This window comes from Syngnathus typhle, linkage group LG4 (assembly GCF_033458585.1).
Source record: "Syngnathus typhle isolate RoL2023-S1 ecotype Sweden linkage group LG4, RoL_Styp_1.0, whole genome shotgun sequence".
Lineage (NCBI taxonomy): Eukaryota > Metazoa > Chordata > Actinopteri > Syngnathiformes > Syngnathidae > Syngnathus > Syngnathus typhle.
In genome coordinates, this window is record NC_083741.1 from 10,504,478 (window position 1) to 10,520,112 (window position 15,635).

A 15,635-nucleotide genomic window follows, 5' to 3' on the forward strand; every position below is an offset into this window, starting at 1 on the left:
CCCCTCGGCTGTGATTGAGAACACTGACTGTAACGTCACGGTAATGGTTTGCATTACACACGCGAAGATCATCAGCACACAGTCGGTGCTTGCTCGGAGGGCCTTGAACACAGATGTGCACCGTGGACATGCATGACTATTTATCAGGGAACAAAGTGAGAGGTGCGGCTTGAACACACATCTTTATTTATGTTTCCTAAAATCTATTGGACCTTGTTAAATCTTCTACGAAAGCAGAATACTGTTGATATAGGATTAGTGGATTATTATATTCCCAGTTCAATTTTAAGAAACAAAAGATCTGAGACAACAGGCATGTTACGTTGATTTAAAACTCTAAATTGTCCACGTGTGTGTGTAAATTGTTTCGTTTATATATGTCCTGCGTGTGCATTGCAATTGAGAGTCCATGGAAATCACTGTAGATAAAAACATCATGAATTGAAACGCAGGAGTTGATCTAAAAGTATCACTTGAACCCCAAAATGACCCGCTTTCTTCAGGGTCAAACATTCAGGCTACACATTTCCCCCAGCTCTCATAAATCCTCCACAGAGGCAGTGCAACGCTTCAGTAATTGTCACTTAGACTGTCAGCGGGTGCTTCTGCATGGGTGGGTGCATGGAAGCATATCATAAAAATATAGCTTACCTGCTAATGATTAGCCATACATTCTATATCACTGTAATATATTATTATTAGAATATTAGCAAAGGTGTAGTGTTTATCCACCTGAATTTTATGCAGGCGGTGTGTCTCAATTTACCTACAATTTCTGTGTGAAAAAAAAAAAGGAATCTTTTTTCTAAGTAAATATCATTTGAAATTTGTTTCAGTGTAAATTGAACACATTGAACATTTTATTGTCTTCCAAGTGTTAATCTTTTACTCTGTGTTCGGAGGGGGACCAAATAAAGTAATTTTAAAATAAAATGTACCAATCCGAAATTTACTGTGCAACTAACAAAAAAAGAAAAGACAAATATTTGAGTACAATTGCTTTAGGCAGGCGTAACACATTGTATAGCCAGAGATATTAATAGTTTCATAAGCCCATTGTGTTTCCGCCCACTCTCTGGAGAGCTAGCTGTCATTCTACAAAATCGGTGCAATGAACCAAAACAATAAATGACGCCCATGACACCTAGAAATCACAGTTAATAGTGTTTCCCTTGTATCTGCTTCTCTTCAGTGGATGACTTTGAAATTTAAAACATTATCATAGGTTTGACTGGAGTCCTGATAATAAAGAAAAGGCAAGAGTGATCGACATTGCGGGAACTTTTTTTTTTGTTTGTTTCCCCGAGTCGGCATCTGCACTTCATTAGCTCCCTCGGCTTTTCAAGCCATGTTTCTTTCAGTACTGACTAATTCAAGTCAGTTGAAAGTTAAGGTTTCCAAGTTTTGGTTCACCCTCAAACTTGACTTGGGGCCTTTGACTTTGTAGGTTGTAAGGTCACAGAACCTGACAAGTGGATTAATGAGTTCAAGTGAAGTGTTGATATTTGAGTAAAATCATTTCAAGTTGTTGGCAGATAAGAAATCTTAAGCTCTTACTTCCATAAAGAGAAAATGGGAGCAAAAACAAAACTGTTGCATTTAACTGTTCTTTTGTGTAAAATCAATACTTTGAATCCGAGCTAGTAAAGACAAACACTAGTCATCTGTTATTATATTATTAAACTGCTTTCTGATTTCACTCTACAATTGACCGACAGCAGCTTGGGCAAGAGAAATGGACAAGCCTGGCTGGTACTTCAACATTTTAGCGACAGCTTATAAACACAGAAGAGAAACTCGACTCCTATGTATGTCAGTTTACTCGTTTCATGCTTGACGTGTGCTACTTACATGGAGGTAACTCGCTTTACGCAACTCCTCACCTTGTGCCACGGCGACTATTTTAACAGTGTGTAAGCATCGAAATGTTTGGCATCATTCCATCCTTCTTTTGTAGCCTCTTTGTAGCCTCCTTGTTAGGCTTTTAAGAGATGCTGAAGATTGTGGAAATTCTTGGCAGCTCTTAGCTTTTTGCAACACACCCAAGCGCACGTCACTGGTGTGGAGTCATGCACCTGTCCCGTCACTTCATTTTGATAGTGGTTCACATTTAGGTATTGTTTGTGTTTCTGACAGTGTCACGTGACGACGTGCATCATTCAGCTCATTTCACATCCTTCAACACAACACAGTGTGTTTATTCTTACTTTGTAATGTTGAGCACATATGTATGTTGGCTGCCAAGGTGGCGATTGCTCATGGCATGGCATATCTTTGTTTGACTGAGTAATTAGGCAAGGCGAGGCTGGTCCACCCTACCTTGAAATAAATGGTTGAGTAATAATTGGCTTTACAAATGCAAACAAGACGTTCTTACTTTTGAGCCAAAATGATTATCTTTGTTTTGGGAGGTGTTGCTGGCATCAAACTCAAAATAAGAGAATATTTTCAAAATGTTCAATATGTTGTCTTGATATAGGTTGAAAAGAAATTGTATTGTTTTATTTTATCTCTAACTGCATTGCAGTAGGAGTTTGGAAGATTGAAAATTGTTTATAGAGGACTAAAGGACAGTGACCAATAAAGAGGGGATAAGCTGATGCTCACTCATGAGGACAAGCTCTATGTGGGAATGTCGGACAGATGCTTTAAAAGTTTGATCTTGTAACATTTGAGTGTGGGTCAATCGAAATGAATTTATGACAAAAGATAATCTTAGGATAAAACTGATTTTATTAAAATAATCTAAAAGAGGATTTAACCCAACAATGTTGCAGACAGACCACTTTTCAAATTCCAGCGTGACGAGAACCAAGACTACAGTTATGGCATCCAAGTCACATTCTGTCAATTCGAGTCCATGTGAGTCTGGCCCCAAACTCATACAATGGAGCAAAGCGACAGATTATGCTGCCTCCGTCCGTCCTCACTTAAAACGTATAACCGACAACATGCCTTTTATAGGCACGCTGGTGTTCGTGGGTTTACGCATCTCATGTTGCAGTGCTTACATTAGAGATAAACATGACAGTGCTGGTTGAATGAATCATAAAAGAGTCAAAATAGTGTCAATTTCTTCCATTGCAGACTGTTATTGAAATATGATTAGTTTTATTAGGAGTGCTATATAGCTGTATAGAGGATACACAGGCAAACTTGTTGGTAGTCTATAATGACCACTGAAACTACTTGAAACTGACCAAAGTTTGAAATTGCATTCAATAGTATTGTTTATTTCAGTAACAATTATTGAGAATCTTTCTTTCACTGAGAGCCGTACCAAAGTTTTAATCCACTCATGTACATGCAACTTTGCATACAGTGGCCATCAGAGTGCATCAGAGTTCACTCTGAGTGAGACTCTGGATAATTTTGCACCATTCTGCTCTCTTCTGCTTAATAAAGGCTGGGGTGAGAGTTTGCAAAGCCCGGTGTGGCTTCTCACACAAGGCCTCAGCTATAGAAATAACATACATGCCACAGTCATATAAGTTCTCTTGTGCAGGAGTGGGCTCCTCTGCAAACAAGGCTTTTGTTCCTGCACCCAAAATGGGTTCTAGTTTGTTAGCAATGCGCTGGGCATGCTGAGAGTTGCTGCCATTTTGAGAGTCATAGTGAGCAAAGTGGTTGGATTTATGATGGTACACCAGAAGGCTCCAGTGTGACCCGCCAGCGCTCTCGTCCTCGTTGTCATTCACAGCCAAAAAGATGCGATGACGTGACGCCAGATCCAGAGGGTCAAGAAACACGGCCAACTCCTCCGGGCAGGAAGCGCACTTGATAAACTGAGTGACCTGGGGACTGACGAAGACGACACTCTCCCCCAGGAGTCGAAAACGCTCACTGGCAAAGTACTCAAAGGTAAATCCGATGATTTGGTCGTTCAGCCAGTGGTTTCCTTCGAGAAGGGACACATCAGAGCGTCGAAGTAGACTGTCCTGGTAGCTCAGCACGACATGATCCATCCTTCAAACAAACACTTAAGTGTCAGCACTTTGAATATATTCATTTTGAAATTATTAATAATCCTCTTCTACCACTTCCAGATTTGTGAATCAGACCCGGTGCACTTAAACTCACCTGCTACCTGATAAATTTTCCAAGGACTGCTTCTGCCGTTAAAAAGCGTCTTCATCCGTGGGACAAAAATAAACTAACATGCTATGAAGGCATAAACACGTAACTGGTATATGTAAAGGAAATAATTACTCTTGATATGATATGGTACGGTGGCGTGTCATGTTACTGATCATAGCACAATGCGGCGTTAGCATGAGCATGCATATCAGCTTTCTCAACGTCACAAGAAGCATTAAAAACAATTTAACCGCATATACATCCCGTGGCTCATTAAACTAGTTTTACTAGCCCAATCAGAATGGTTGTTTTTCTATCAGTACCTGAAAAAGAAGCATTCGACTGAAGAGGGGTACGAAGCTCCAACCTCATTCCTTACACCGGCTGCCGTAAACCACGTCGAGTAAACAATCCAATTTGCGACAGTGGGAGGAAAAGTTAAGAAGAGGAAAAGTTTATTGCGTGTTGTTCAGAATTTATTTTAGCATTGGAAATAGACATGTTCCATACGGATATTGTATATGTTTACATAAAGTCTAATAATAATAATAAAAAAATAGCGGTATGTGAAAGAACGTCGCCGTCTTGCGTCGGCTTCCTGTTATGTCGCTCAACCTCGTGAACGCGCTTGTAAACGGGGCCGCGCTGATTAGCTGCTCAGAGAAGAGTTGGGAGGTTCAACGTCAGTCACGAGCGTCTCTCAATCCCAGCAAACAGATGACATGCACGGATAAATAATGTCTACTTCCACGGCGCAGATTTGACCTGCAGGGAGTTATTCAGAGGTGAGGGACTGAGAAGAAAAAAGACGTTGGGATGGCGTGAAAATGCAGGGAATTAAATAATAAGATTTCAGTGCTGGTGACGGAGGAAAGCTCCAGATTTGAACTTCAGCTGCTATAACTGACTTTGGGCGTCCTCGCTTGGAGGTAAGAGTTCTTTAACTCATAGACGTTCACAAGTCATTTCTTGTTCGGGCAGCTTTCTTCTGGGCGCGATCCATTGCACGATCGTTGCCGAGACTTGGATGTTGGTGTGCGTGTGGGCTCGATGACAAGCTCAACCACGGCGCGTTTGTGGAGGGACGGTCATGCATGCGACTCTTCCAATGACTTGTTGCTTTGCGATGCTTTTCAAATACAAACTCAACATGGGTCTTACGTGTGTTGAGGTGAGGTGTTTGAACCAGCGTGCGTATTTGAGCCCTTGTGCGTTTCCACGTAATATTTGACAGTGAAGAAAACGGAGTGCAAAGAAAGTCCAAGTTGAACTGAAAGTTGCTGATGCATGTCCTTAAGCATCTCCATATGATGTGTGAAAAATTCCCACGTCATGGAGCTGAGGGTTTTGTTTTTTTCTACTTGGTTGGATGGCAGAAGAATGGAGCAGGGATAGTTTGACCTCATTAGGGTCAGCCAATGAGCCAGAGCAGTCTTTGGGCCAGACGTGGGATACACCCCTGGACTGGTCTCAAGCCAATTGCAGGGCACATATAGATAAACAATTATTCACTCTCACATTCACATTTAGTAAAAGCAATTTAGACATCTGTTAACCTAAATCCCGTATCTCAATAAGCAGGGAAGATTTACGCATATTGCAAATGTTGTGTTTTTGTCAGGGTTTGTTGAATGTTCCAGACAGTTGCAAAGATGTTTGCCAGAGATTCTTAAACCGTTTTAATGACTGCAAACAGTTTTTATTGTCCCCATAACATTTTGAACATGTTCAAAATTTCTTTGCGAGAGAAAAAGCGCTTTGCGACCCTTTGCAACCTTTTAGGAACCCCAACGAAATACTAACATTTGCTATGCGCGCAACCACTCGCGGCTCAATGAGATACGTAATAATGAAATGTGTTTGGAATGTGTGAGGAGGCACAGCGAGAACATGCCAACTCCACTCAAGAAGAGGCCCAAGCTGAGAGTTGAATTCAGAACCTCAGAACTTGGCCAGATACAGAATGCGAACCAAAAGGCAACATGTATTGTGCATAAAACGATTTAGATGTCGTCATTTGAGAGCTGCCCTTGTGTGGTCATGAGAGCAAGACCTGTTCATTCTTTCTTTGGTTAAGTACAGGCTTTTGCATTCTTGTTTCAGATAAGCATCCTTTGCTAGTGGTTTGAGGAGAATGACTTTGCTCCCCACAGGAGCTTGTCAAGCCCTGGGCTGTGCACAGGTGATGAGAGTAAAGTGGGCCTGTCCTGCGGGAATGTGAGGTCTGAGAAGACGCAGCTGCTGTAGTATGAGAGGCAGCCCGGGCGGAGACACCAGCAACTGGGCTCTGTCGACATCCGACACCCGGCAAAATCTCTGTCTGCTATTTGTAAAAACTGGCCTCAGTTTATCACGTCAGCTCTTGTCTGTTGATAGCAGCAGCAGCAGCAGCAGCAGCAGCAGTAGCGCTTCATTTCACTTGGCTGTGCCTCGAAAGCTCAACCTTTGCTCCTGTGATGCTGCTTTTGTAATAGAGCGTACCAATCACATTTTTTTGCATCCAAGTCAGTTATTTGTTTTATTAGTAACTGCTGATGCACAATCTCAATCTGATATCAAATGTGTCTTTTGTTTTTTTCCTGTCTCAACTTGGGAACTTTTTATATGGCTATAAAAGTGAGCAGTTCAACTCGGGTTAAGAAATAATTATTTTATTCCTGATTTTAGAAATGTATGCAGGACTACAGTATAATGTGATTCAGTTCTAGCAGCACTATTCAATTTCATTGCAGATTGTTCTTTTTCTATATGAATTCACCGCTTGTAAAAAAGCATTTTTCCATGATAAAATTGACAAATAAATTACCCTGTTAAAACATGTCCATTATTTTCCATGAAAACAGAAATGAACAGGTATATTAATAGAAAGTACTGTTTGCCAGCATGTCTCCCAGCATTGCAAAAATACAAACCGTGGTATATTGACCAAAACAAAACCAAATTCTCGCACGCACGCACGCACACGCACACGCACACGCACACAAGTCAATTCACAGTTCACCCATTTATAAATACCAAAGTGGTCTCGTACTTTTAATTCATCGCGTGTGGCTTGAAATTGCAGAAAGCTGAAGCGTGCGCTTTGTGATGCGATGTCACCGACGCGTGGATCTTGTTGCCATCTTCAGAGCCGAGTCCAACTCGTGATAAATGCCATGTTTAACCATTTAGCTGCTTTTTAATCACATGATGCAGTTAATAGACTTAAACAGATATCTAACTATGAGGACGAGCTGAGCACACTCAAATCATGAGTAAGTCACCCAAAGTAAATTTACACTACAGTGAGTCTTATACACTCAGATGGGCTAAGTGGTTCTGTTGTTTGTTCAGACTCTCTGGAAACTGCTGTAGTGCCAAGTTTCACCTTTTCCATGTTATTTGATGATTGATTAAAATGTCATAATTGGTTCAGAATAGTTTACCCTGGATTTTATCTTAAGGTCCTATAGCCTACTTCTGATCCACCGACACCCCCGTTTTATGTCTTCAAATCACCCGCTTGTAGTATTTGAAGTCATGCATTGGTAGCTCACATGATGGGGATGACCCAGAAAGAGTCATGGTCGCATTATTTAGAGGAAAGACATTGGCATGCACATGAAGTCATTATAAGAGTAACATGCTTGTGTCGGACCGAACAAAGCCCCCTTTTTCAGTGGGTCATTACACGAGTGAGGCTTTGCCCTCGGTAGCTCAACTTCCCAGCATTTTGCATTTGCCATCATTAACTCAGACTAAGAGATGCAGAGAAATGCTTTGTTTTGATTGTCGCAATCTTGCTCCTGTGAAATTAATTTCAATTGTCTTTTGTAATTAATCCTTGAAATAGAGACAAGCAATTCTGATTGAGCTGGAAGCTTGTTTTGGAGGGAGAAGAACGTTTTCTCTTTTGTATTGATGGCGTGGCTTTAAGTGATTCTGTTGAAGTTAAACCCTGTAACAGCTCCAGAAAAGCACACTCATGATATTTTTGCTTTGTCATTGCTCTGATATTTTTGTTGGTAACTTTTTTTCTTCAGAGGTTTGACTAAATAAGTGCCTTTGGATGCCAATGAAAATTAGAAACTAAAGTTGTACATTTGCTGAATTTTTGGGAGTATTGCGACATAGTTGTGACAATAGCAAGCGGCCTCTGCTGCCTTATAGTACAGAAAGGACAGGGCCCGTGACTAATCCTCAGGCATGTGCGCTTGTGTAATGCTGCACAATACTACAGGGCCTGCACTGCCACTCACTCGGCTGTAAAACCACATCGCTCTCAGCCAAAAATGTGACTTTCTTGATTTCAAAATGTACGCAACACCTTGCGGTGGTTTACAGCTCAAGATAATCCAGAGGACCGCAAGAGTTTAGTCTCTGCTGCAGCGCTTATCTGCGTGAGCAATTCTGACAGTTTACAGTAGTCTGGGCACTGTCAGAAAGAGGCAAGAGGGGAGGAAAAGCAAAGATAGTTGAGACTGACAACAAACAGGCTGTGATAAGGTTGATTTGAAATGCAGCCAACGATGGGCTCTGGTTGCTGAGTGCTTCTCTTGCCTAATCTGCTTTATCAATGTAGTAAATGTCTGGATGATATAGACTTCCCAAAGATTAGTCTTAAATCTGACTCATAACTCGAATGTACAGGAAGGCGTTGGTTAAGCAAGATGTAAATGTTATTTTATTTAATCAATTGTCTGCTGCAACCTTTTAGTTTCTTAAAAGTTAAATGTTGCTTTTTTTTAAAATGCTGTAGCACTCGATGTCTTTGAAATTTGAAGTGCATTACAAATAAAATCTACGAATAATATTAGGGGTGTGCGTAAAATATCGCTATTGAGATACGTACCGATATTGATAGAATCGATACCATAATCAATATTTTGGTTCTGAGTATTGATACTCCTCCCTGACACTAGGGGGTGCAGCGATGCCAGCGACTCACATGAGAAGGAAGCATCTGAATGAGAAAAACATTTTATTATTGTTTTTTTTTTAATAAATTGATAATATATGCACATTTCTACTTTCTTGAGAACATGGATGTGTTCAAAATAAACTAAGGAGCAGTAAGGCCATGCTGTATAAATCGTATCATATAAAATTGTACTAAATCAAATCGAGGTACATATTGTATCGTGACCTGTATATCGAGGTATGTATTGTATCGCCAGCTTCACAAAGATGCTCAGCCCCAATTATTAGTTTTTGATAAGCTCAATTAAACACCCAGCATGCCGCATTGTCCAGGCCTTCTTGCTGTGTTGTCAACTACCAGACCCAATGTTTACCAGTGATTGGTCTGGTGGTGGGGAGTCACATTGATGCAGATTTCTGAGCAAACCGACAGTTCAAATGAACCAATCAGCGAAAAAACAAAAATCCACGGCGTCTTTAGGAACGCCATCGGTTGCTGGGGTTTTAACGAATCTGTGACTCTAGCTATTTCAAACTGAGTTTAATGCTGAATGAAACCAGCTACCGTCTCTCTCGCGCGCATCAAAGATACGTCACAACAAGTAAACAAGTTTGATTTGTTGGTTCATTTGGAGATTAGCCAAGTGGTGGTAAATGGCCCTCACCACCAGACCCAATCACTGATTCAGCATTGGGTCTTGCTTGCCAGGCTAGCTCCCAGCGCCCGTCCTGAATACCCTCTGATGCCCTTAACAACAGACATCCACTTCATTGACTTGATGGATTTGTTTAATAACTGAAGTTAGACATCCTAACAATAATTATATGCTGAATTGGCTTCAGGAAGCCATATACTTAAACGGAAGGATTCCCCTTAACAGCATAGCTTTGTCCCTCTTGTCATATTGGGCTCTTTGAGGTTTGGATGTCCACTTGATTGTATCCTATAACAAGGTTTCCTGAATTAGTCTTTTGAGGTTGTGAGACTCTTTATCTGTTTTGGTCTTGTCATTTGAGAATGCTTTATTGCTCGGCACTAAATAGTTTCATTTTTGAAAACTCTGGTGCAATTCTGTCTCTCTGGATAAAGTTTTACGTATTATCATTTGTTTTCAATTTGGGATTTCCATTCATATGCTGTGTCTTATGCGTTTTTTCTACAAGGACTCACAGTCACAATTAGAATTAAACCTGTAGCAACGTACGTATTATGATTAACATTGAAAAATAAATGTTTACATTTTTTTTTTTTTATTCTGGTTATGCATTTCAAGAAAATCCAAAACTGTTTGGCCATATATGATTTACACACGTAAAACTTCAGACTGATCCTCTCCTGTCGAAACAACTTTAGTTACTCTTGGTCAGGGAACTTTTATTTATTACTGATGAAGCCTGTACTTAGGAGAGCATGCATGCATTCTGTTCATGGCTCCCCAGGAATGATCAACTAAAGAAAGAAGAGTTAGAAGTGCCATATTGGAGTTAAGTTTGCATGTAAATGATCCCATTGTCCCATGCTGCAAGGCTCTCTCAAACATGAACATTCATTGAAGTGGTAGCTCATGTATATTAAAGTTTGATCATGTCATATTTACATGATCTCTCCAGAATATCTTTGCCATGTTCTTGACGTCTATAGCTCATTCTGCCTCCTGATCAAACAGTAGCTTTTGCCGTTTCTCTGTCGACTGCAGGATCAAGCTCAGATTTCAAAAAGACTGCAGTCTGCTCCAGGCAGATAGACAACCTCTGGGGCCGGGCCCCTTCCTCAGAAGAAACAGTGAGAGCCTCAGTAACGTTTCCCTGTCATTACAGGTCATGTTTTTTCTTTTCTAATCCTCTAAACAGATGTGCTCCAAATAATGCTGAACGTTCAGACCCGAATGTTTAACATTGATGACCTGCCATTACAATAAAACTGGTGCAGGTCGGGTTGAGGCGGTTTGTAATGGATTCAACTGTCCCATGACCTTTTTTTCAGTGCATCAAATGGTAACATTGTCTTTAACAGACAGCATTGGATAAAGTAGACAAAAATATCTGTCAATGTGCAAGTCCTCGAGTAATTTCTTCTGCATCAGGTACCAGTTTTTTTTGGTGTGCACTTTGGAAAGACTAGTTGCAACAACAGTTGTTATTGCTTTGCACAATCGTAGCACGACTCCAATGCGGTGAGAAGACCAATTTTTGAATAAAAGCTTAACAAATAATTTATGGATACCAGTGCCTTGGTGCACCCTTATTTTGAAGTTCTTCATGGCAGTGACTGACTTGACTTATCTTCCCCAGGCTCCATAGTTGGAGTTCAGTTTATATCAGTCATCAAATGAGCTAAACGGAAATATAAAAAGGTAGTCACAATTGGTTAGAAATTAAAATATAAAGGTGGGTCCTGTGCCTCCCTTTAAAATATATCATCCCATTGACATGACATTGCTGTTTTAAATCCTTAATACAATTCCTAGTACACTGAAATCATATTTTTTGCTGTGATTATTGCAAAAACAAGAGGAGAGTTGCCTTATTGGCAAAACATACTGTATCATCATCGTAAAACGACCATTGACCAGTCTGGTTCGTCTCGTGGTCTGTATCAGGGGAAGTGCTGCGGTTTGTTTTCATCAGCTGGTTTTTAACAGAACAGTGAATCTCCATACCACGGTCATCAAATGCCAGTCGTGCTCTTAACATACACGTGTCACGCGGTTGCTTTATTTGGCATATATGTGTGATTCTTTTTCTAGCTGCAACATATGGGTGCCGATAATGTTGCCAAATGTGTTTCATACTTCAAATTCTCTGAAGTCTGCAGTTCTATTTTTATATGGTTTGACTTAAACATCTAGCCATCCCATATTCATACAGAAATCTGGTGCTCTTGTTGCTTTTTTCAAAATGAAAACATCATTAGAAGTGGATATCAGAGGCTTTAACTTCATTCAAGTGACTTTCGTACGCCAACTCAATTTCATTGTGGGGTGGAGTACTTTTCCAGCTTCACCGGCCAATTGCTGCAGCGTCATATTGATATTTCCAGAACTAAAATGGAGTCTGTATGGAAAACATTATCCACACTCCAAAACAATAAAAGTAAATGTGAGGGTAGTCCAAGAGCACATCTTGTTTTAGACATGACATCAATGTTCCTAAACTGTTGCATCCACAAGGAATGAAAAATCCACTTCTGTCAGGAGGAGGTCATTGTTGCTGTTATTTCAACCTTGTGAAAGCAACAAGGCTACCTCTAGTGATGGGCAAGCGACCTTCAAAATGTAGTGAGCTAAGATACAAGTATTTTACAGGAGATAAAAATGCTTCACTACCCTGAAGTCACACATCAGAGAAATGTAGCAATCGAAGGCTCTTTATTGAAAGAAAAACTTTTTTGTCAGAAGGCCTAGTGTGCACACTGGCACTAGATTTGATTGCATTTTGAATAACCGAGCGTTGAATTTGAGCAATGCTTGGAGTTCCTGAATGGTTGGAGTGAACCAGTGTGTGCTCGGCGCATATTTCCAAATGCATGTTGTGATGACTAACTTATAGTTTAGATGGCCATTGTTACTTTAATTTCGGCACATGCCTGAATGTGTGTCCTGAAATTTGTGATGGGTATCTTGAATGTTGACAGGACCTTCCTGTTGAGTTTACACACGCGAAACATTTCTTTGTTCTGTGAAGATTCGAAAGGTAAAATGGATTCTTTAAGCCATGAAGATTCAAAATGTTCTTTGGCAGCTGTATCAGGAACCAGTTGGCCAAAATAGTTTCCCAATTCCATTTCTGCCAAACATTACTGTTTCCATAAATGTCCTAAAGACTCAAAATCCCACATGTGGTATTGACTAAAAAGCACAGCTGTGTATGTTTCATTGTGAGAAACGTTGAATTAGCTGTTTTCTTTCCATGCAACACGTTTTCATCGACAGTATATCTAATAGATATTGGAGGTTTGACTTGTTTGCCTTTAAACTGCCTCTATGTAACCACATAATCTTCACACAAAGCCTGCAAAAACGGTCATTTATTTTAAATATGTAGACATTAATAACATGTTGTTATGTTGAAGTTATAAGTTGAAGTTTCCAAAGTTATACTTCCTGTCTCCCGCTGTATTTCTGTGATTTTTTTTTTCCTGGGAGTGGACACAGGAAGTAGATTTGTATGACTACAACAAAGGAGTGGTGTAGTTGACAGCAGTGCAGAATTGAGTGCTCTTTTCACTAGCATGCACTTTGGCTCTTAATTGGACACATTAGGTTCTATTTTCCCAACTAGCACAACAAAAGCGTAGGATTAAGGGTATCGATAGAGCTGATTGGTTAGCTTGATCTCTCAATGATCGGAATGGCCACTTTAAAAACTGCAGCTTTGAAAATCTCAAAATGACATTGTCTGAGATTACAATTTTGAACCTAGAATAAATCATTCGCCTCGTGTATAGGTTCATCCTTCTTTCAAAAAATAGTACGGTAGCTAATTTCTTATTTGTTGTATTGATCAGTCCTCCAGTTCTACTTGCACTTAGCCATGAGTATCTTCCATTTGTAGCATTTTACTGTTTTTGTTTGTACAAAAATGTGACTGTGTAAAACTACAGACAAAGGTGAAACAGTAAGAAGAAGGTACTTTGTTGGAATGGCAGTGAAAAAGAGCCTGACCTCCACTCCCTTGAGTTCATCCAAACTCATTCTTCTCTCTTGCTTCAGCAAAGTGGAAAATCTAGCTCAACTAGATTACCAGCCATAAGGTATTTGTAATCTAGCTCAATAATGTAAGGAGGTTTTCGTTTTCCACATTCATGATTTCTAACACAGTCCAGTTTATCCTTGCTGGCTTCCACAGAATCTGAAACTCTGAGCTCACAATGCACAACAGATCTTGAGTTTATCAAGAGCACTTTTCTTTTTTCACAAAACATACCCAAAACAAAAAGTTTGAAACTGACTTCTTCAACAAGTGAGGTTAAATACAGGGAGGAGTTGCTTCTCTGCCATATCCTCATGTTATATTCAAGTTAATTTGTAGTGTGGGAAAGAATCAACCATTGAAAACAAATATGGAGTCTATTTTTACTGATGCGGATTGATTTGAAGATTGTAAAAGAAATTACCGTACAAATTCAGATTGAATTGCGACGGTAACACAGCAAGTCGGTTCCTTTCGTACAGTTAAAAGTCAGCATCGATGTTATCTGTCAATAGTATCTCTCGATTGTCTTAGTTTCCTTTTATTTATTTTTTTAATTTGGTCGCGGCTTTTTTGCAGCTATGATAATGTTCAAAAAGTTTACTTAGAGAACAGAACAAGTTGGAGTTGTAACTCTTTAGTTGACAAGGTCAAGGCCTCTGTCTGAGAACATCAGTGTTGCCTTTAGGCTTAAGGTGAAATATTTCTGTGACTGTAGTTTTATGTTACACAATGATACATTTGGTGCAGAAAAAAAGTGCACATGTGCATTAGTTGAATGTCTTGTGCGTCATCTCACCAGTCAGATGACCTACCTTGCAAAGTTTTGGTGCTCCAGTGTACTGTGAGTGGATGTTTTTGCTGAAATAGACCAATTGCAAAATGCGCTGAAGATGTGAACATATACAGATAAAGAGCGATACATATTTAATTCACCTTACATCTGATACGTTGCATGTCTTTGTGACAACACAAAGACAGAAGACAGGATTGGCAAATCATGTAATTGGAAGTCATTTAACAGTTTCATTCTTATCACGCTATTGGTAATAGTGACAATTTTCAAGTTGAACTCTTTTTTTCCAGTTTTCACGTAATAATGCTTGGCTCCTCCTCCTAGCATCATTACGTCGTACTATATTTCAAACTTAACAGGATTGTTTCACAACATTGATAAATGATTCCATTTATATATTATTATTGAGAAGTGCCTAGCTTCAAAATGTTGCACGTTTTTTGACTAATTTATTGAAGATACTGTGGTCCGTGGCATGCAAATCAAAACTTGGGCAACTGGCCAATTTTGAAGACCCCGCAGATATATCTTCCAAAGGAGTGGGTAGGCTAGGGCGAGATATTGATGGTCAGCGAGTGGAAACTTTCCCCGGGTGAATGCCCCTTCACCATGCCATTGTTGATGAATATGACCCTAAAAAATATTGTCAACAGGGGAGGCAGGGGCAGACAAAACATTAGTTAAACTTACGCCCATCAATCAAAGAACGATTCCCCTTCATCTGCAATAATGAACAAGCCTTGAAAAAAATGTCACTGCTCAGGTGAAAATGTCACCGCTCAGGTGAATTCTCGGGGCCACACCCCTGCTTGTGGTTGCATTGTAAAGCTCGAATACGAAGAGGCAGCAACAAGAACATTGAGTTGCTAACGTTTTTACTTTTCAAAGATTATAAGATGTATTTGTAGTGACTTTACAGATGCTTTGTGGTACCTTTTCCTGTTAACATACTGCCCTGTTTTCCATTTGACCACGTGCACTGTATTTGCGCAAGTTTTATTTTAGTCCTCATCCACCATATGTTAAATCAAAGCACGTTCTCTTGAAAGCCGCGGCTTGTGAGTTTACAGTTGTTTTTACGACATGTTGGACCGTATGTGTTTTTCTGTTTGAAGTACATTTCCCTCTGCTTGTGCAGTGAAAGGGGGTTGGGTGTTTTTGAAGAGAGCCT

The 15,635-nt window shown here is 40.0% G+C and overlaps 2 protein-coding genes across 13 annotated transcripts in view; one reads left to right on the forward strand and one right to left on the reverse strand.

Moving 5' to 3' along the window:
- Positions 1 to 2,713: 2,713 nt before the first annotated feature.
- Positions 2,714 to 4,651, reverse strand: senp8 (SUMO peptidase family member, NEDD8 specific). Of its 3 annotated transcripts, none has more exons than XM_061277448.1 (3): positions 4,401 to 4,651; positions 4,081 to 4,161; positions 2,714 to 3,966 (listed from the first exon to the last, which is right to left on the reverse strand). In XM_061277448.1, exon 3 carries the CDS (start codon positions 3,963 to 3,965, stop codon positions 3,339 to 3,341), a length of 627 nt encoding a protein of 208 aa, XP_061133432.1. In that variant the 5' UTR covers position 3,966; positions 4,081 to 4,161; positions 4,401 to 4,651; the 3' UTR covers positions 2,714 to 3,338. The 3 variants fall into 3 exon arrangements, with proteins under 3 accessions (XP_061133432.1, XP_061133433.1, XP_061133431.1); XM_061277449.1 differs by having other exon boundaries at positions 4,081 to 4,129; positions 4,401 to 4,485; XM_061277447.1 differs by lacking the exon at positions 4,081 to 4,161 and having other exon boundaries at positions 4,401 to 4,632.
- A 52-nt stretch (positions 4,652 to 4,703) lies between these two features.
- The window catches only part of myo9aa (myosin IXAa), a 68,120-nt gene continuing 57,188 nt past the window's right edge, over positions 4,704 to 15,635 (forward strand). For 8 of the 10 annotated variants that reach the window (XM_061277434.1, XM_061277438.1, XM_061277437.1 and 5 more), the window contains exon 1: positions 4,705 to 5,006. The gene's annotated coding sequence lies outside the window, so the exon portion shown is untranslated. Of the gene's footprint in view, positions 5,007 to 15,635 lie in introns of all 10 variants that reach the window. The other 2 variants (XM_061277444.1, XM_061277435.1) reach the window with 2 other exon arrangements.

What these genes read in the sequence shown, in the direction of transcription:
- senp8 (XM_061277448.1), bottom strand. Translation starts at nt 3,965, where the DNA reads ATGGATCATGTCGTGCTGAGCTACCAGGACAGTCTACTTCGACGCTCT.